This window comes from Aythya fuligula, chromosome 1 (assembly GCF_009819795.1).
Source record: "Aythya fuligula isolate bAytFul2 chromosome 1, bAytFul2.pri, whole genome shotgun sequence".
Taxonomy (NCBI): domain Eukaryota; kingdom Metazoa; phylum Chordata; class Aves; order Anseriformes; family Anatidae; genus Aythya; species Aythya fuligula.
The window spans coordinates 12,176,285-12,199,263 of record NC_045559.1 but is presented as its reverse complement, the minus strand read 5'-3'; the positions used below and the strand labels follow the sequence as shown (position 1 = coordinate 12,199,263).

The 22,979-nt window shown below is 34.4% G+C and overlaps 1 protein-coding gene across 4 annotated transcripts in view; it reads right to left on the bottom strand.

Annotated features, from left to right (window-relative positions):
* The window catches only part of MAGI2 (membrane associated guanylate kinase, WW and PDZ domain containing 2), a 771,045-nt gene that overhangs the window by 518,659 nt on the left and 229,407 nt on the right, over positions 1 to 22,979 (bottom strand). For 3 of the 4 annotated variants that reach the window (XM_032182540.1, XM_032182497.1, XM_032182505.1), the window contains exon 2: positions 21,179 to 21,295. In XM_032182540.1, the coding sequence (XP_032038431.1) occupies positions 21,179 to 21,295 (117 nt within the window). Of the gene's footprint in view, positions 1 to 21,178; positions 21,296 to 22,818; positions 22,887 to 22,979 lie in introns of those variants that run through there. The other variant, XM_032182522.1, reaches the window with a different exon arrangement.

The following is a 22,979-nucleotide window of genomic DNA, read 5'->3' as shown; positions in this document are numbered from 1 at the left end:
AATGGACAAATAAATCTGTTGCTTCCTGAGAGTTTGTCTTTCTCCTTAGATGAGCTATATTTACTATTTGAAGTATCACTTGTGATGTTATAAATGTACTAAACATCTTTGATATCAAACTGGCAATTTCATATTTCAATTCTTCAGGTATATTGATATGGAGATAATCTGCTCTTCTACATCCCAAGACAACTTCTTAGTTTGGCTTCTATGTCAGATACAATAATTTTCACTTTATTCTTTTTCAGATTTGCACACTTTCTCATTAGTTAACCTGCCTTCACATCTGTTTTTTGAATGAACATTACTGAAAGCTCTTTTAATCTGAAATATCCTTATATTATATATAAGGATATATATTATATAATCCTTACCTCCCCTTGACTAATGAAACACGCTTCTTATTTCCTTATTCCCTATATTTATATGCCAAAATGTGAAAGGTCTACGTCACTAAGACTAAACCTCATATCAAGAACAATCCTGTTAATGGGGCTGTTGCAAGCAAACACAAAGTTGAAGATGAATTGCTGAATCACATATGTTATAGAAACAAATAGCTAGAAGGAAATTCCTTCTATCACCAAGTGCAGCTTGAAGTCAATTTTTTTCTCAAACTTACCTTCCAACATCTAGAACAGAGCTGGCTTTCTTGGATGATAAATATCTTCTCTGTACCTTGCTGACTCCTCACCTACTCCTATTTTTTTTTATCATAGTAATTTTTTTTTTTATCATAGTAAAAAATTTAATATTTCTCTGATTTTCTTTTTCTTATACCTGGAAGGAAATTCTGGATGTTTTACATTTGCATTTTACAGAAGCTCCAATCCCCTGGCCATGAAACTTCCCAAATTAACTGACTTAGGCTATCTCCTTACTTTTCCAGAATGAACATATTTGTTCAATCTGTAAACAATATAGATATGCACATTTATATATGCTTATTTCTCAAAGTATTCTAACATCAACCTGACTTTGCTTTATTCCTGTTTAACTCAGTCATATACTACTTATCTTTTATTATCAAAGAAGAAAATAAACTGGAAAAAAAATGAAAGGCAAACTTTCTTTGTGGAAGTGAATGACATTTTTCTTGTCCTATATATAAAAATAGTGAATGTTTACTCGGAGCTTACTTGGTGTTTACTGAGTGAAAAGCTATGAGACATCTGACAATAGATGTTTGAAGCTTACTTGCACATATATATGTCACACCATTGAAATAATACTTCATATTTTTCTTAGCAGTTACTTTCTCCAATAAAACTGTCTACTGTGTAGACGTTTATTAAAAAGGATCTTAATATCTGAATCACTAACTATGTGAGTTAAAATGCTTTTTGTGCCATAGCCCAGCTGGAGATGGTTTTATCTACAGTACTATTTTTCAACATGGATTACTGAAAAGAGACTAAACTGTTTCTTGTTCACTAAAGTTAGATCAGATATTTAAAAAAAAAAAAAAAAAAAGTAAATCTATGTCCAGAAAGCCTCCCTGATAGGATATTTAAAGTAATAATAATAATAATATTTTAAGTGATAGTGGGTTTTCTACTAAAAAATTGTTTCAGGGTTCATATTTACTGTTTGTCATAGATACTTTATATTAAAATGAATTTGATTTTTTTCCAAGGTTATTGTTTAGTGTTGCTAGCACCATAAACAGGAAGAAAGGAATATATATATATATATATATATATATATATATATATTTAATATTGTTTCTTTCAGAAAAAAAAAAAGATTATCAGTACTCCGTAAGTTATGACAGAAGAACTTCATTAATTAGAAAACGTCTTAGTTTAGCAGTTGTTTTAATTCATGTCCTCTTGTATTTGTATTACAATGCAATTTTTAATGATCCTGTCCTTTATTTTTCCCACAGGATTTCCACTTCAATCAGTCTTGTAAAAATTACAACCTCTTTTTCTCATTTATCATTCAGATCCTTATGTTCACCTCCTCCATTCACTCTTCTGCCATCTCTTAACCCATGATCACAAGCCCCTAGAGCCTTGTCTCAGCTTCCTCTAAATCTCAGCTCCCATGCAGAAAATTTACATAAATGAGTGCACAAACCTAACCTGTCTGTAGTCTGGACAAGAATCTGCTTATTGAAGTTCATATGGCACCACACTCATATGCCAGATGAAGATGGTAACTTAGTCTGGCTGACTCCTACAGTACCGCTGCAACCTCCCAGACTACCACATTAGTTCACATCCAGCCAAACATTCCAGAGGAAACTCATGTCACATACCCAAACATGTCTGGGCAGCTGCCTTCTCTGCTCTTTCTATTTTGAAGTTTTTGTCCTTGTTTCTATCCTACTCCTTCTGATCCTTCAGTAAGTGTCATTGGTAGTAAGGGGATGGTTGGACCAGATGATCTTGGAGGTCTTTTCCAACCTTAATGGTTCTATGATTCTATGATTCAGTGTCATCTTCCCTCCTCCCCCCGTTTGCTTGTTGCTGTCATCCACAGCCAAGTTGCATGCCAATTCCATTAGCCATCCTCCTTGGACTGCTCATCCCACTTTTCTCTCCTGCACTTTATGATCTGTCACATTCATTGTGCTTACTCTAACATCCATGCAGTAATATATTTTCTACCTCTCCTGTCCTCTTTGTTCTTAAAATTATAATTCAGTGTTTCCACTGATCAAAAGGATGTTTATATAGCTCTCAGAAAATGATCAAATCCCAGTAGTGGATATCCTTTCCATCATCTCATCATTCGTCACTGAAAACTTTTCCATCTTTTTCCATTCACTCTAAACATGCCCCTGACCCTAGTTAGCTCTTCCTTACCAAACTGTTGCCCTGGCTCACTCAAAACTGTTTATTTCGGCCCTGCTTGTGCTGTTGTGAAATCTCTGGAAGAGCTTGAATTCCTTCTCTATCAAAGTCATACTTAGTCTAAAAATCATTAGTGAAAGGAATTGAATTGAATAGTTTGATCCTCAAAACATCTTGGTTTTACACTGATTTCTTCAGAAGAATCATAAGCTATAATACAATCTTCCTTCTCTTGTCATAAAAATGTACCCTCTCCTTTCCATATCTACTGTTTTCTTCTTTCCTTCAAGGAAATGAATACCTTATGCCTATGCGAACAGTCCTAGACATGGTCCTATTACTCTGTCTCTGTTCACAGATGCATATCCAGCATAAAATAGTCCCAATCAAAATCACATTCATGAAAATGAGAAGATACAAATTTGCAGCCTTTCACCCTGTTTTTTTACTGAGATTGGTTCATCTGAACTTGGCTCTGAAGTATATGCTTGCACCAGGAAGCATATACTTTTTTTTTTTTTTTTTTAAATTTGTAACAGGAAGAGTAGCTAGATCCTCTGTCAAAGCTTCAGCCAGGCATGTTATTTATAATAGTTATAATAAACTACAATGATTTAAGAAAAAAAAAAATAGGGAAAGTGACAGAAATGACCTTGGAAAAGGCAGTGATTATGACAATCAGCACTTCACTAAGCTTCTGTTCAAAAAATAAATTCCAAAAGTAATTTTTTTCAAAAACATAAAAATAAATAAACAAATACAGTTCTCTTAATTTAAATTTGAGTGTTTTTTTGTGACTTTTTTTTCACTGATGGTAGCAGTATATTATTTAAAGAAAACAATAAAGCTACTGCTTTTCATATTTGCAACCTTTTACAACTCTACGATTATATTTTTACCTAATTTCTTTTGTAATTCTGAAGAACAAAGCAGTTTACAATTCTCTATAGAAAAATGCTGCAAAACTACCAATTTAATTATTTTGATATTTCAGGAACATATTTAGCTCAGCAATGATTAAAGCTGTTTGTGTATCCATATCAGTGAAATCAAGGGAGCTGTTAGCATTCTGTATTCATTTGGAGATGAAACTCAATGTTTCCTGGCTATAAGAACAAGGTTAAAGCTTGAGACAGTGTTATTCTCCACTGCTCCCCAACAGTAATGAAATTATATTGATTGACATCAGCTGACAATTGGTTGCTGGTATATATTTAGAATAATGGAAACACTTAAGAGTTCAAACTTAGAATTCAGAGTACAGAGTAAGTTCAAAAAGAGGATGAAAATAGTTCTAGCTGCAGATCTAAATTGGCAACTAAATCAGTATGTTACAGCTTTTGATATATCTCAAGTCTCCTGTTTTGCCAAAGTCCTTGTGAGTCCAGACTTTAGACCCTCATCTCACAGGCTGCATGTGTGGATCACCAAGGATGGATCCCTTCATATGAGCATTCCATGAGTGCATAGTGTTTTCTCTACATGTATGAATACAATATCTGCAAGCAGCACGAATATGCAACAACATATATTATGCCTAATGTGATATTTATGTAGATTTAAATACCAGTGGATAAATAAGAAATTTAGCCTTTTTTTTTTTTTTTTTTTTTTTTAAATAAATAGCATTGTGGTGCATTATGCTTTAGCTGTCATGCACTGAATTTTTATTTGCATAATACAATAAAGAAGAAAAAAAAAAAAAAAAGAAAAACAGATGAAACTGAAAAGAAAATTAAGTTAAAAAGTGGCTTCTTTACTTGCCAACTCCTTTTCTATGCATTTATGTAAAATAGGCTTATTGCTCAAAGCACCAAACAGCTCTAACAATAAGTACTTTTAGTTTTATGGCATTGTTCATCTGAAATATCTTGCAGAATCCTAGGCCAATATTCAAGTGTTCTGTATGAACAATACACAACAGCAGCATTATATCCAATAAACAACAATGCTGCGGCATTACTATATTCATGGATAGAATGAAATATAGAGAAGCAAATCCTAGCCTCTGTGGAAGGAAAACAAGACAAAATTTTTAGCAAACATTTTTAGCATGCTCCTGCTGCTTTCAGGAAATGAACGTACATTTATTTATGGCTCTGATGAGTGAGGCCATACCTTCAGAGTATCCTCTGATAAGTCTATTCTTCTTGTCCCTTCTCTATTTCAGAACTCATATGTGAGGCTGGAGGTGAGGCTGAACTCTTCACTGCTAGAGCCTCCCATGTTATAGGACTGTAGCTGTTGTCCTCTTCTCAAGCTTCTTATGGACACAGACAGATGAGCAGTATATAGCCCAGATTTAACACAGCAGCTGGCCAGAATCATGAATCTAACAATAGATAATGAGAAAATAACCCAAACCCTGACTCCCAATCTTTTAAATAATCCCACACAGTCCAAAACAAAATAAAAAACCTACATATGTGCCAAGAGATGTATTTTAAAAGTACTACGGTTGTCTTAATATAACAGCTGTTGAATAATATTTGCCAAGTTGATGCAATATTCTTCAGCTCCCAGAAGTGAAAATTGGGCTATATCATACAGAATCAGTTTTCTCATCTCAAACTTGGCAGCACGTGTCATTGGAAAATAGGCTTGGAAGTACACTTCTGTGAGAGATTCATAGAGCAGTGGAAACAAACACTTAACTATCTTGTATGTTTTTATAAGTGAAGTTGAAGGGAAAGAAATCCCTTGCCATCAGTCTTCAGGGTCACTACTGCCTATTCATTTCTATGTGTCTTTTCTAGCACAGACACAGACATTGCCTTGAAAGGGGTAGGACTGTGCACTGTTGCTTCTGGCCAGCCTGTTTTGGCCAAGGAAATTGTTCTGTCAGTGGTTCCAGGAACTCCACACGAGCATCTTCTGCAGCATTCCTTTAGAGTACTAAAGGACATTCAGGATATTAAGGGAGGGACTACAGCAGTGCATAGAGTATTGTACGGAGACACATTTCTCTGCTTGTCAAATGCTGCATTTCTGCACAATACTGTCTGAAAGGGGACAGTATGCCACTCACAGGGAGCAGGACAGCTCTGCAAAATGCCATACACATAGTACGAAACAAAATTGAAAGCAACCCATTTTAAATATTCCTTTCTCTCCCTAGCAAATTCTCTTTCTCTCCTCCTTCTCTGTTGTTACAACACTGAATTAGAAGCCCTTTCTACAAGCACATATTTAACACCTACTATGAAAAGAAAAAAAGAGATTTTCAGCCTTGTGCCATGATGCTGAAACAGAAGAATGTGGACTGGAATGATGCAGCAGCACCAGAGCACTGCAGATCCTCCTGTACTGCTCCTCAGGTCACTTGCATGAGCTAAGTGTAACTGCTATTGCAATTGTGTTCAATGGGGTGATAGGTACCTCGGAAAATCTGGAAACCTTTTATTTGATTTCTGGAAAAATCAGATTGAGAATCTGGTTTTCATAACTACTCATGATTTTCTTATTTCTATATAACTGTTAAACCTTTATTAGTTCTGGCCATCTGCAAGGAGTGCTTTGTGCTTTGAGTATAACAGACCTCACCGCATTCATCTGTTCAAGCTTTAACTTTGAAGGATTGTTAGCATTCTGCAGATCATATCTTTAGAGGTGCTACATGGAATCTCTTCATGAAAGAAAATTAAGCTGCTATAAACATTGCTATATTGTCTGGGAAAGTGGTGCGTTATTTTACAAGACAGAGAATGTTAAGGCTTGTAGTAATTTAATAAAATTCAACCAGGGACACAGAGAACTAAATTAATTCCCACTTCAACTCAATGAAAGTTCATGACAATATTTTACTTGAGCAGTAAAAAGCATTCCAAGTTATGACTGTTCCTCTGTACATTTCCTATGTAACTTCACTTAGGTTCTTACCTGATAGGATAAAATCTCCACACGAGTAATTTTAATTATTTTTTTTTTTTTCTGATGCCTATAACACATTATGGTGGTAGCATTTCACCCTCCTTTTAAGATCATTCATGGGGGAAGGAAGGAAACAAAACAGTAATTATTTCTGCAAAAGCTTCATGAAATGGAACACAAAATATTCTGCCTTTTTAGATGTTGTTGTTGTTTTGAAAAAAAAATACATGCACAGTATATCCTGGTGGTCCTCAGTTTAAAACTTGTCAGACTCAGTTTAAAACTTGTCAATTTGGCAGACTGAGTATTAAAAAAATTTAGAAGATTTTCAGTAAAACACACAATCATGTACAAATTTATCTTCCGATAAACCTACATATTCCCTCCATCATCCAAATGGCTTCACAGACAGCTGCCTTGTGGTCTGCTTGTGCTGTGTACCTAGAGAACAGTTATATGGCCATACCCCAGCTTGCTCAGTGGGAAGATAACATAGAGTTTTTGCATAGAGCTTACTATCTCTTCAAAAATTCTCTCTTAAAAATGAGCTTTTGTCTAGTTTCTGGTAACTGTTTATGAGCACAGACATTTCAAAAGCAGAATAAAAGACCGGTTATGGTACTTTACATTACAGTCCATGTCATAACGTGCCTTAAATAACAACAGGAATGCTGTGAGCCTCAGGTAGTTCTCACCCAAGTCATGAAGACTTTGCCTTTCTACAAGAACAGGATCTGGCCTTTGCCTGCAATGTATTTAAATGCATGCCCTCACCAACCTCTCTATGTTTTCAAACTCAGTGAAAAATACCATTAGAAGGTTTCAGTGACTAATGAGATGTAAGGAATTTATAAGGGCAGGTTTGCTTTTTAAAGATGAAAGTGAGATATGCCATACATGAATGTTTAACACCTTTTTTACAGAGCTTTATCCATGACCTTGAAAGGCAGCACTGTAATGGTTGTTACTTCAAAACAAAATATCTTAACCTTATTTCTAGAATTTCAGGTAGAATCTTTAAATAAAGTCATTATTATATTCACTTGACCTAAAGTTACCAAAAGAAGATATATCATTGCTGTAGTTTATGAAGAGTTGGTCTATGTGCACACTGCTCACTGCATGAAGCCCTTACTGAAAAATTACAATGTCACTTCCAAGGTCTGTATTGTGCTAAAGGAAAAGGACAAAGCTGCACTTCATTTTCCCCCATGACATGTCTGCCTTTCAGGTCATTCCACTGTTTTATGGACAAAAAACATGAGGCTCAAGTAGTAAAGAAATTTGTTTTTATAACAAACCCTTCTACTTTATCTTTTCCATTTTCCTTTACACTCCTCTTCTTTTGAGGTTCCTTCTTTTGTAGAAGAGAGAACATAAATCTGTAACCTTTTCTTTTAAAAAACAAACCTTTAATCTTTATTCAGAATTGTCTTTTATGATGCTAATGGAGGATTATACAAGAACTAACATTTTCTTATGTTTATTATTGTTGCTTAAGTCTTCCACACCTAATAAAAGAGGGACAAAAAGAGACAGCATAATTGCATCTTGCAGAAACCTTCTCTTTTCTTTTATTTTTTTTTCAGAACTTTTAAAAGAATTTTAATAAAATAGGAACTACTTAACAGAAATAAATTATTTAAAGCATAGAGCTTGGATATTAAGAAAAAAAAAAAAAAAGGCTCTTGGAAACACAGTCCCTGGTAGACTTCAAATATCTTCTGGAACACATGGAGACTAGTGGAAGTATGGTCACTGCTGAGTCTCTCAGATATCCTAGCTTTTCTTTGTCTTTTCTCCAGTTTGGACAAAGCAGCTCTGTTTCAGGCCAGAAATAAACTTGTATCTGATTCTGAAGAGTCTGAAAAATAGTAATCTCTACAAAATCCTACCAGACATGTCAGAAGCAGGAGATGCAAATTGAGGATAATGACAGGAAAAAACAGGAGTAATTAAAAACTCTCTTTTTGTAAAGATGATGAAAGCAAGAATTTTCTCTGAAATTCATCGTTCTCTTCCAGGACATGGCATTAAAAAGTACAAAACCAGAATGATAACTATTTTGTGACAGCTTTAAAACCCAGATTACTAAATTGTTTCTGGCTCTAATTATGATGTTTCTGAGTCAGTACAATTTTAACTGTGTATTTAGATAGTGGAGTTTGTGCCCAAATCACAAAACAAGTACAGATGCACTTGCCTTGTAGATAAAAGTGACTTATTAACCCAGGGCAAGTTTTGAATCATTATAGGAAACTATAATTATTTTTGAAGTACACTGAAAGATGAAGTCTAAAATAATATAGCCATTATAGATTAAAATTATAGCCAACCTCATTCTACACAAGGCACAGGAAAAATCCTGTCCCATAGCCCTTGGTAAACAATAGAAAACACTGTATTATCTCAAATACTCCTTGAATGAAAACCTGAAGAGTAGAATGACTCACTCAGCTGTACATTTCACCATGTTCTCACAGGACTTGGAAAGAAAGAGGGAGACAAATGTTTGTGTGTTTTTTTTTGTTTTGTTTTGTTTTTTGTTTGTTTGTTTGTGTGTGTGTGTTTGTGTGTGTGTTTTGTTTTGTTTTTATCCTACACTTGAGAATGTAGCTGCACCAGATTATCTAGAAGACATATAATTTGAGATATATTAGGGGAGGAGCCATGTCTATGATATAGAATAAAACTACAGTGCTCTATCACCTAAGCATTAGCTTTGGTGTAAGTCAACTTCTCTAACCTGTGTAAAACATACAAGTCAAAAGCTTCTTTTCCTTCTTTTTTTCTGCCCAGTGGATGGAGGCTTGGAGTCAGATACCAAAACACCAGCTTAGGGAGCAGAGGGTCTGCCAGAGCTTAGTAACACAGAGTCAACAACGTGAAGTGTTTGTCTCCTGTCTCCATTAGGTATGTTTTCAAACAAAAGCAATGACTTCTGTGGTTTTGTACAGTGTCTGGTTCATTTTACACGAACACCTATAAAATGTACCCCTTGGTGGACTTGAGCATTTGTCTTCACAGAATAAATCCTGACAAGAGATAGGATATTCATGTGACTGCCCAGACCAATGTTTCAGGTACACAAGAACTTGTACCAACAAAAATGTAAGCAGCTATGAATTTTCTCTCTCCATAAAGCTAGATGACAAATGAGCACGGATTTTAATGATCACAGATCTAGACAAGTACGAAAACTCTACCTAAACCTATCTATGTCTCTCTGTGGATCTAACCTTGAGGTCCTTTATTACTATGAAATATAAAGTAACTGTAGTATGAATAAGAATGATGGCTTAGGCACCAATGGCAGTTTTAGATGTTTAAGCAGCTACATTCTATTTCATTCTGTTCAGACCCAGGAAAACTCATATAGCTCCATAAGCTGTAAATACTGTGAAGATGTTTTAGCTGCAAGTTTATTAGCTTCTTCACAGTGGTATTTTGGTAGTGATGGCTACTACAGGAATTTGATGTACTAACTCACATACGATTAAGTACTGATGTACACTATTATGTACACATGTACATGAAACATGTACACTCCACAGACGTGGGATAACCAAGTGCGTTAGTTCAGGATTAATTCTTTGACAAAAGCTACAAAATAACTGGAGAAGCCCCAGTCTGCCGATAACAATTTAAATGTCTTCTATTCATACACATTAAATGATTTTACCATCTTTTGCAAATAAATTGTTTCTATTCAGACAGGAAAAATGTATGCAGCCAGATGGGTCTCATTAGCTAGAAATGAGCAAAACACAGGGCAACCAGGAGAAGCTGTGTGATGACGGCAGACTGAGGGTCTTTAAACAAAGTTGTGCTAACTTGTGTATATTGCAACTGTTAACTCAGAATGTCAAGAACTCTATAACTGCACTGTACAGGGACACCCTATTTTTCCCTCCCTGTCAGGGCAAAAGAGAAAAAGCTTTTTTATTATGCAAGACTACACACAACAGAACAGCTACACAGAGAATTACAGAGGATTCTCATGGAAAAAGACAGAGCCCTCACTATTCAATGCATATGTTTTCCAAAAAAGTGAAGGGAAGACAGCTGCTGCACCAGTATCCACTGTATGCAGTGCTGATAACTTTCCACAGTTATGGAAGCAAATAGAACTTGCACAGGCTCAGAATCAGTGAGGATTTGATGTAGAGGCTTTTAATGATGACTATTATACAACTCAAAGAATGGTTGAGTTTGGAAGGACCTCTCAAAGTCATGAGTCCAATGCAGAATACGCCAACTCTAAAGTAACAAGAGATTTTTACAGATGCTGCTACTGCTAACAGGAGATCTTATGTAAAGACAACTTCTGAAAGAAAATTTTGTCAGATTGCCATATTGAATGCCACTTAAAAATTAAAAATTTTAAAAAATTTTCAAAGAACTGAAGGTCATTAACTGATGGGCTAGTACCCAATGAAGTAAGTAAACCATAACGGGACAGAGCTCTGTGTGTGATTCCTGACACACCTGTGATCATATTTTCCAGACAGTGCTCTACAACTTCTTCTGCAGAGAAAAAAAATAATAAAAAAGATGAATTCTATTTTTGCAAAAGGGATGTGGTTTGTTTTTTTTTTTATAATTAAAGCTTGAAGAGAAATGATGTTTTATGTTTAACAAATATAATTAACAAATTATGATTAACAAATGCCAAAAGACAGGTCAAGAATCCAGTCAAGTAAGTACTAAGATGAGTTGAAGAACTCATACCAGTACCAAGATGAGTTGAAGAAGAAAGCTTGTCAGTTAATCAAAAGCAAAAATAGGAATCAGAAAATACAGATGACTTGAAATGAGTGGTGGAGTGCATTTTGTCCTTAGCAAAATGCCACTAGAACACGAGTAGAAATTACTCCATCAGCCACCTAGAGTAAATTTCAGTCTTTCCTACATATAAAGTGATCTACTATTTTTGTGAACAATTTGGAAATATCTTATAAATATGTTGCTGGTATTAATGACTACTTTCCACAAAATAAAAATGAAATACATTCATAAAAATATTCACATAATTTATTTTTATGACATTTAATAATAGAGATCACTATAACTGGAAAACATTGCTTTCAACAGTCTTTTATATTTAAATGTTCATACCAACATTTTAAAATTGCAAGAGAAGAATTTTAAAGCTGAAACTATAAGACTGTTTTTCATTTAAACCCATATCATTGCTTTCAGGGATACTTTTGAAATGCAATCTGGAATCTCTGATTATTTTTTTTTATTTTTTACCAATATATATTTCTGCCATCTCCACAGTACGAACATTTCCCTATTCAGTATCATTGAAATAAACTTGACAGAATGATTTGAATAATCCATATTAGATTGATAGCTAGTCAAGAGGTTGATGTGTTAATAACAGTAATAGACTAGAAAAGGAAAAGTGCATTGGATGGAATCAAAATCTGGAGATACATGAAAAAGATGAAGTTGTTTCAAACCAACATGGGACAAAAACAAGACAGTGGTACCCTCAGGGTACAGTAAAATAAAAACAATTGCAGGGAAGAGTTTTCCTCATGACCATTTTCCACTAGTAAATCACAAATTAATCTCATGCCCACAGGTGAAACCAAAGCTTTATTTACTCTTCAGATGTTAAAAAGCACCTCTTCAATCTTCACTATTTCTTTCTTCCCCAAAAGGCTTTATTCTAGCCACGATATTTTTGTACCTAAAACACGGTGCTGCTAGAGACACTAGTATATTGACCTTGGCTTACTGTGCACAGAATGCTTGCAATTATTTCTTTTTTTCATAAGACCAAGAAAATATGAGTGGTACATTGTTCTATAAAGGCATGACAAAAATCTCAGATTCAAAAAACCTTTAAAATCGTCTCATTTATATAATCTAATTATTGCAATGTAGATGTGAGTTCCAAACTGAAGAACCTCTTCAAGGCAACTTCAGTCCAAAAATTTCTAATATTCTCCAATGAGCAGCATTACCCTTGCTTCACCACAAAACTTGTAAAAGCTGGTACATGCTTCTGCCTTTATATAAAGTACTTCAACTTCTCTTGGAAAATAAAATTTATATTTTGACCTTTTTGACTGCAGTTGGAGGCACGAAAATATAAACCAGATGTATTTAGAGTATATATTTTAAAATCTTTTAATAACAAATAGATAAAAAAAAAAAAAAAAAAAAAAAAAGTTTAGAAATGCTAAGGTAGCTAATGTTCAATAATACCATGATTTTTAAAAATCCTAATAGGAATTCTCATAATTTCAAACATAGTTTTATTATTTCAGGAAAATGTTCACTAGTAGCTCTTCAGAACATCTTCAGGCTGGCAAAGCCTACTATCTTAGGTATTGTCTCTATCTAGACTGCCCGAACTTCAAGCTGCTTTAGACGATTCAAGAGCTATGACTTGTACTCACAAAATAAGTTAATTGCGAACTCTTCTATTATTTATTTTTCTTGTTCTGTAGGGACAAGGTACTTTATCAGATTTATGCTATAGCCTCTCTAGTTTCCCTCTAGTTCTGAAATAATAAATAAGATTAGTGTTATCATCAAAATTCCTTTAAAACTGTCACTATTCTTCATCCCTTTGTATCATGTGAATTGGACAATTCATTTTGCAACACTAGAAAGGCTTCTCGAAAATAAAAGTGGATTCTTTGGGGCAATCAGCACAAATACTGTAAATAAACTTCTTATCTAGTATTCAACATGTCAACATATATAACATATCTGTTATATAACAAAAATAATTACATACAGATATGATTAGCAACCTGAGCTGCTTGCCAGAAACATTAGTCTTTAAATCCTATGCTGGTTAACGTCACTTGAGGAAGATATACGAAACTAATATAATATAATAGAATGGAACTAATTAAATGGAACTAATAACATAATAGAACTACAAAAGTTTTTCTTTTGTAGGAAAACTGCTTTAAAATGGTCAGGTTTTGCAGTTTCAGAACTTATTTTCTTGTTTTCTTTGAAATCTTCTAGTGACTTCTGTGGTATTATTATCAACTCCTTAGTTGACAGCGCATTAGATTACCTGTTATACAAATAATTTGTATTGGCACTATGGTACACAAAAGTTACTGATTTCAGATAGTTTTATTTTTAAAATGGGAGAGAAAAGTAAGCTGTTTAAGAAAGAAAAAAAAAAAAAGGAGGAAAGGATGGGAAGAATGGGAGTGAAGGGCAGAATTAGCAGTCATTTTCCTACAAATGTGATGTGGGTGCAAATAACTCTGAGAAACATAAGCTGTTGTAACTGTACAGCCAATGCAAATATCCTAATGTCTTCATAGAAACTTTGATGGGACATTCAAACTATAGTATCTTAATCAGTACGCAATAAATTTTATCTATTTTCACTTCATACTACACTTACATCTGACACACTCCATCTCCTTCTCATATATATATATATATATATATATATATATATATATATATATATATATATTTGGATACCTCTTGTTTTGAGGCAAGTATTTAAAACAGATGAATGAGTCACTGAATAGCTGAGAGTTGCTGGCTACAATAAGTGGAACTGTGAAATTCCTGAGCAAAGGTGACAAAAATAATGTGTGTTTTATCTTTCATGACTAACAAAAAGTTCATTGTTTTCATGCAATTGCAACCATGCAATTTGTAGATAAAGTTTGGGCATCTGTTTACACTAGATCTTAATTAAGATAAAATCATAATTCAGTATATTTTTATATATACACTTTTTTTTTTTTTTTTTTTTTTTTTTTTGGGAGGGGGTCTCTTTTCTAACAATGCTTCCTACTGATGACAATGCAGTGCCCACAGCCTGAACACAGTCTGAGCCAGAGCAATGCTTCACGCCTGCTGGCTGCAAGGCAGTGCAGTACTGTTATAGTACAACATCTGATCTGAAACAGACAAAACCAGCGATAAATTCACACAGAAAAGTCAAAACATGACACATAAGTCAATCATACATTGCCTGTGTCTTTAGAGAAACAGGTCAGTGTACTGTGTGCATTTCTAGGTGGTAATTGGGAAAGATGTTACATGTAGTAGTGGAAAAGAAAGGAAGGTCCATGGGGTTTAACAAATACCCCATCTTGTGGAAGTCAGTTCAGGCACTTTCTGTGCTGTGGGTGTATCTGTCAACTGTTCTTTGCCTCCTCTATTTAGGCTGTCAGTTATTTGAAGCAGTGACCTCTTCATAGTCATCTGGTACCCGTGGCTGTACTTCATATAGCACAGTGAGGCCCTCATCTTATGTAATTACCTGATTTGGTTTAATTTTGCTTGAGAAACAAAAAAGGCTGAATATACCAATGATTCTGCATAAAATACACCTTGGCAGTGTGTTCTGGTAGATACACAACAAGAACATTTCCCTAGAGCTCTGCAGTGTTCTATTCTGAGCCATCAAAGTCAAGACTAAGCAATAGCTAACACTTGTCTGAAAGAATAAAGTAGTCATTAAAGTTAGGTACTATTATTTCCAGTCATGTGGGCATTTCTTGTCAGTCTGGTGTGCTAAGCACAGGTTATTTTATCCTAAGAATAGATCCACATGATGTCAAAGTAGCAGATCTTTTAACAGATAATATCTGGACTTCCTAATTTTTATTTTTATTTTTAGAACAAATCTGTACACTGAATTTCCACTCTTGAAAGATACTTTTGACACTGAAGTAACTTATAAGGAAATATACAAAACCACCAGCAAGTCTGTTTAACACATTTCCCTTTGTTCTTGGCTATATGCTTTTTAGAAGACAAAGTATTTTAAAAATGAAATTTGAAAGGTCAATATAGATCAGTCAAATATAGCTCACATCCTTATTTAGAGCAGCAGAACTACAAACACAGCTCCTGAATTGTGTGTTCCCTCACACAATACATGTTTGTTGCCCACTTCACTAGTGCCACTCTTTCATCTGCTCTGAAGTCAGAAACTTTAGATGAAAACCCTGGTATGCAATTGGGATTTCCTTCAATATTTACCCATTACTGTTAGCTCCTTTCTATAGTAACTAATATAAAATCAAAAAGTATTAGAAGTCATTCAAAGTAATGTTCTATGATAACATGTATGAGGTCCAGTGCCAGTGAAGAGGGGCAGGGGAGGAAAGCTTCAGCATACTGTAGTAGATACAAAACCAGAGGTTCCTTATTTCTACTGATTTCTACCCATGACTATGAATGACTTCAGTCTCCTAATGCAATGAACCTCTCTGCCAGAGTGGAAGACAATGATTGTTGTGGAGAAGAAGCTTTATCAAAGGTTGAAAGTGTGGAATGAATTCCCCCAAGGCTGTGTCCTTATCACCCTGTAGCACTTTCTGTTCCAAGTAGAAACAAATTTTATTGTCTTCAGTACCTCTCTAAAAAACAAAACAAAACAAAAAAAAAACACTAATGGCACTACCTTTCCCAAATATGACACACAAAAGCAAGTCCAACCAAAACAAAATATTTCACTGCATACACTTTATCTTCTGGGAAGCTGACTAGACAATAAACAGAAGAGCTTTGTAATGTATAACATTTAAATAGTACATAGACAATACTTCAGCATGTAGGTTAAATGTATTTATACATAGACTAGATTACATTAGAACAGAATAGAACAAAATCATGCTTGAAAATGTGGCTCTTATTTAAAGTCATTCACAATGTAATATAATAATGACCTAAGAATCTACTTATATAAAGAAGATAGATAAAAATAAGAAATCACAGGAGAAAGGATGGATATTATTGTGCTCATAGGTTCCAAATTTGCAGTTCAGTGAGTTGCCCATATTCACCTAACAGAGAGCAATCATAATGCCAATAGGCAGACTAAGCAAAGGGAAGAATTATTATCATATTTCATATATCATATTTCAACTGCAGCACATAATGACTGTATTTCTTGCCCATGGTCACTCACAGACAGAATGTGGCTGAGTCACAAACTGAACCATTTTTCCTACACAGCTGACAAATTTTTAAAATAATATATAATCCATCCTTCCTACAAGACTTCTGTGCTAATAGTAATACTGTTATCCAGTGCAATAAGCCAGCACTGCACACCAAGTTTTTTCAAATTTTCATCACTGTTTTTCTAAATGTAAATACTAGAAAGGAAATGTCTTCATTTCCTCTCCCTCCCCTCCTTTTCTTTTTTTTTTTATTATCACTTCTGAAACATGGCCCAGCTCCTGGGCTGCAACCTCCACTGGTGTGAATCAGTGCAGTGGGATAGAGTATTTCCTTTGAGCAACTCCAATTATTACTGTTCTGACGTTATATCCCAGAGGATATATCAGTGGTAATCTCTTCAAATTAATAGATGATTTTTTACTTATACGAATCACCTTTTAATTGTTTGACTTTTTACAGTGCTGTTTAATCAGAATGTCTTCCACTATCATTTCATATTTCCTGTCTGGGAGGGAAGCATACAGACTATTTTCAACCACAGCTCTGCTATTTTGCAAGCTCTTAAGAAAGTGAAATTTGCAATTTCTTGGAAGGACATATCAAAGGAGACAGGAATGACCATGACGGTCACTACCAACCCTTCCTACCTGTCACATATTATCCTAAAAGTTTCATTCTTGTTATGACATGAAGTTTGAATCCTCTTCTTTCAGTAAGACTAGAAAGGTGCTTGCCGACATAACAATTGCAGTTTAATTACAGTACTACCAAGCACAAGGTTCAGCACGACAAAATTCTTGTCTGCCTGTAACACTCACAGATGTGTTTTGTGGCCTTTCTCTTGGTGAAATTTTGACAGAAATTCAAATATTTCTTGCTTGTATTTAACACCTACCACATCTTACCATTAATATTTTTCTGTATTGTAGTACATCTCAGTAGTCAGTGCTCCTAAAAAACTTATGAATAAATTTAGGGTATGAAACCTATGCTTAAAACCCATACAACTGAAAGGGGAGAAGAAAATGCATGAGACAAACTTCAGTCAGTTTTTTTGGATATAGAGAGCTGTGAGCTTTTCTTTCTCCTAGAACTGCCTTTTATTTTCCTTTACTCTGAGATCTTTTTTCCTTTCCTCTGAGATCTTCATCATACTTCTCATCTGTATTATTTTTGTTTTCTCAACCAGAAGTCCACTCCTGCATGAATTAAAACAAGTGCTCTACCTTGACAGAAGACCACTGTCTGTCCTCTAAAGCGTACATATTTCCTTGTATATTATTTGTCATACTGTGTCTTTAAAAAAAGTTTCAGTTTCTTGACCTTGCCTCTTTATTGCTTTTCTAACTCAGCTTCAAATTAACAGAACTTTTTCTTCATTTTCTTGTTTATGTATCAGTTTCATCAGTTCACACAGCTCTGGGGACAGAGCTAGTTAACAGCTGCATCTCAACTGCTGCAAATGCAATCGCACGTTCTGCCCTGGAATATATGTGTGTAATTCTTGTTGACAATGCGGTGAAAATCAATTTCATATGGCACTGTGAACTGCAGCCACTTATGGAAGGCACTATTTGACTCTTAGGGTTACATGGTCATTTCTAATTTTGTAGAAAGCAGTACCACAATACTAAAAATAGAGAAAGGCAAGGAACACAAAACCAAGCAGTTCATTCCATCCGTAGGGGCCAGTTCCAGAGGGCAGAACTGATCCATTATTCCCATATCTTCCATTCCTTGCCCATCTACCCTTTGATGCACACAGGGTAAAATATAATTTAAAATTTAAATTCTTATGTAGTAAATTTTACCTGATCTAAGTATATTTGGCTTATCTTGATTTAAAACAGCTATGGATTTGGTTCTCTGCTTCCTAGTTTCACAGAAAACATTCATTCTATGTAAGTGAAAGATGTCTTAGTCTGACCTGGAAAGCCTATGGCTGAGCAATCAGTGGTCATGCCCACTGTATTGCTAGGGCCAGTGCTGTCAATCTTAACAAAAAGCAAAGAACAATAAAAACTTAAGGTCAAGGACTCTCTTACAAACATTCTTCTGGTTTCACTGGCAATTATACCTCAATAACTGAGAAAAGATTGTAGGTGTGTTTTTAAAGGGAAAAGGTTGTCACCTATTTTTCAGATTTGTTCTGTTTATGTTACAACCTCGTCATTGGAAATAAAAGGCTGCATTATCTGCAGTTGGCCCTCTATATATTTTTCTGCACAAGAAATTGACCAACTGAATGCTGCTTTTGCTGTGTCAACATTTGATGCAAGATTTGTAACGAGCATGTGGTTAGTCTCCTCATTATTCAGTGAACTTGTGGGCAATGTTATAGTCACGTAAATACTACTGCTGCATAACCAGTTGTTAAGTACAGTGTTCAGAACCAGTACTCTCACCCAATGTAGAGAGCTTCCAAAACAAAGGACTGACAAAAAACAAAGACTGCCCAAAGGACAAAATTTTGAATACCAGCACCTTTGAAAAGTAAGTTCACAATTCAGAAATTAGTTAATTTATATGGAAAAAAAAAATGAAAAGTTTTGATTATTTTCCCTCTGAAACAGGAATGTTGGAGACAGAATAAAATTGCATTAAAAAAAAGATTCTTCTCAATAATGATTGAAGGGAAATATGGGTTACAATCTGTGTATCTGTGTGAGGGTGTCCTTTTCACCCACTTGATTATGGAAGCTGCTTTAGCAAGCCATAAATCACCCTGTCTTCTTTTGTTAATTTCTTTTTCTCAGAATGCAGCCATTTCTATAGGATTTTCAAGAAAATTTCAAAGACAGTATGTCATTTGTTCCTGAGCACTATTTATTCTTTCACCCCTATCGAAAAGATTTTTCCACTCCATCCAAGAACATTGGATGTTACCTCAAGATTCTGAAGCTGCCATCCACGTCACTCTAAAATTTTTGAAAATCTGGTTCTTTCTTAAAACTGCTCAAAATATAATATGATAATGATTCAAGAATCTAACCATATATATGATGACACGGAAGATGAATAAATCACAGCAGAAAGGAGTGGTAGTCTGGAGCATTCATAAGTTTCAAATTGTGGTCTTTGTGGTTGCAGTGCTCCTGTTTGAATGATAAATTTGTTCCTGCTGGTACTGTATTTCACTTGACCAATGAGAACATTTTATTATTGCCTTGATTAAGATAAACAAACAAACAAACAGGGTGTCATGCCCTACTGCCCATATACATCTGTTACTCATGTGCAAAACTTGCAATATTGTTGGTTTTTCCTTTTTTTAAATCTGAATCTCCAGCATTAAGAAGTGTGTGGCAGGACTACAGTAAGTATACTCTTATGCTAATGAACACCCAGGCATCTTAAGAAGAGGAATTTAATCTCAAAATGTCTTTGTACTTGCCTCTGCATTTCAGGTCTGATGTTTCTTAACACCTTCAGACAAACCTAATTCACCACAAATGTCACAGAGATATAATGTTTTTGATTTTCTTTGTACAAGTAATCTACAGGTAATCATTCTTTATTTTTTTGCCCATGTTCCTTTCTAATCAGGGATGAATGGAACCCTTCAAATTAAGACATTGCATTTATCTGTCTTCAGCTTTCAAAAGAAAACAGAAGTGAGCCTCTCTTTTGGTACTTTAAAGCTCCATTCTTTGCTGTAATGAAAGAATGTAGCATTCAGAAGTATGTTGTGAAGTTGCCTACAAATTCAAAGGTGCTCCTTTACTTTGCCAGAATAGGTCTGCTTTAAACAGAAGCACCATTTTATTTTATTTTATTTTATTTTATTTTATTTTATTTTATTTTATTTTATTTTATTTTATTTTATTTTAGTCTACCAAGCAACTGTTTTATGAGGGAAGAATTCCAGAACTTCATTCCATCACAAATGATATATCAAATGTCCACCAAGTAGATCTGTTCTGAAAGGCATGGCTCTGATGGTCTGACATGGCTTATATTACTCTGCTTTAATGTCATGTCTACTGCAGATATAGGTGAAAACTTTCAATAGCTATATGATGCTAGAAGTTTCAGTATATTTTATAGATACAATTCACTCACACAACAACAGAACTAACACGTATGCACATTCTGAACTTTCATAGCCATGCCTGCTGCACTTCAACTACAACATTTCCTACTTTTTTTTTTCCCTGTTGCCTTTTTGCATTCTAAACCCCATAGTACTATTCAGTAAAGTATTATGGTCAAATACGATGCAGATCAAACTCTCTCTGTTGGACATCAATTTAACCAGCCCAGAAAAGTCCTTTTTTTTTTTTTTTTTTTCTTTAAATTTGTGCTTTCTAAAACTGCAGAAGAAAAATATTATTCTTCTACAGTCACCGTTTATGAGACCTCCAACTTTGAAAACACCATGCAGTTTCAGAAATAAATTCAGAATTAGACTGTTCAGTTCCACAGCGATAGCATAGAAGACACGAACCAAGCCATTAATCTATTTACAGGGAGACTGCTTCATCTACAGTCCACCTCTCAGCACTTTGCAAATGGCCTCAGCAGCATTAATTCAGACAGTCTGTTGCCACTAAGACAATACACTTGTTCATCTCAACCATACTCACATGGCACTGTGCGGAGGTAGAGATTGTCTCTTATGATCTGCTGGAGCTCATGGTCCACCGAACCTTTCTGGAACCGTAAATTGAGGTAGTGACGAAGGTCCTTATCAACGATGCCTCCTGTCAAGGACAAGAAAAATGAAAAGATGATTTAAAAGTATATTGTGTTGAAAAAATAATGAATCACTTGTAAAGTCTCAGTCTCTCATTTTCCTTCATGTTTCTGTCAAGGTAGATGACAGACGCACAAAGTTCTCTAGTCAAGACAGGTAGTTGGTATAATATTATTTAGTACTGATTGTTGTAAAGGTTAAAAACAGCTAATGATAATTGGCTAAATCTGTACAGTTCAGAAAATACATGATGAGGTGTCATTTTTTTCCTGCACAAACTGGTAACATTATTACTATATAACAACATCCATATGTATCTGTATAATACATTATTAGGTATTATGTTCCCTGTGACCATGGACCAATTTTCTACCCATTTAGTAAACCAAAAAATGTTGTTTAAAATATCTCTGCAGTGTTCAGTGATTTCAATACAACTCTAACCAGAATAAAATGCAATTAAACTAGTTATTAACTGTAATTAATAACCATACAAATTATGATAAAATCTTTTGTGCTATTTATTTCTAATAGTGCTCACATATGAAAAAGACACCATAGCAAACAAGGGTACATATTTTATTTCTACCACTGAAAAGAGTCAGTAGTAATATAACATCTTAGGATAGCACTGCAAACAAATGTGGAAAAAAAAATTGAGTTTAAAACCCAGTATTTACCATTTTTACAATAAATTCAGAAGAAAACAACTTAAAGTATTGTTTAGCTAATGACTGGTGTGTCTCAGTCCACTGTTAAAGGCATATATATTTGTATAATCTAAGATTAATAAATATTTCATGATATATTTCCTCTCCATTTCTTCTAACCTGGAGTATGGATGATATTTATAATTATGGGAAAAATTCTATAAATAATTGCATTTCTTCCTTCTCTGAAATATTGACATAAGAAAAGTATGGGAAATCATTACAACACTGAGTTCTGACATGTATTGCCAAGATGAGAAATTGCAATCAGATAGCTCTCTAACTTGTTGCTTCATAAATTCAACCTTAAAGTACTTTTTAAAATGGCATTTGCTATTGAAACACCTGCCAAATGTCTTATTGACTTGGACTCTCTAAAGATTTTCCTGTAAAAAGGAACAAATAATATTCCCACCAAATTATTTGAAAGTCACTGAAGAGCACAAATGATTATAAATTAAAATATATTTCTCCTTGCAGCTATTCCTATTTATCTCTCAATTACAAGTCCATAATCTTATTATTGTTGCTCTTTGTCAATAACTTCAAAATCTTTTGTGCCAGGTTTATAAAAAGCTTATAAATAATTTCCATCATCCTTAGCTCAAGGCAAAAAGCAGCAGACTTTCATAATAAAATAAAATAAAAAAATAAAAAAAGAAAAGAAAGAAAAGAAAAGAAAAGAAAAGAAAACAAAAGAAAAGAAAACAAAAGAAAAGAAAAGAAAAGAAAAGAAAAGAAAAGAAAAGAAAAAAAAAAAAGAGAAATACAAAATAATAATAATAATAATCCTGCACTCATAATAGACACAAAGAAATACCTGTGTGCCTGGTTCCCAGATGCTGAGAACCCTCATACAGATCTCTGTTGTTCCAGGATCCAGGCTGAGCCACTTAGTCCACTACTTTGGTATCCCTAACACTTTTTCTCGCAATGAGCTGTCTTTGCAGACCAGACTATCCTTACTCCTGCTCTGTTTTT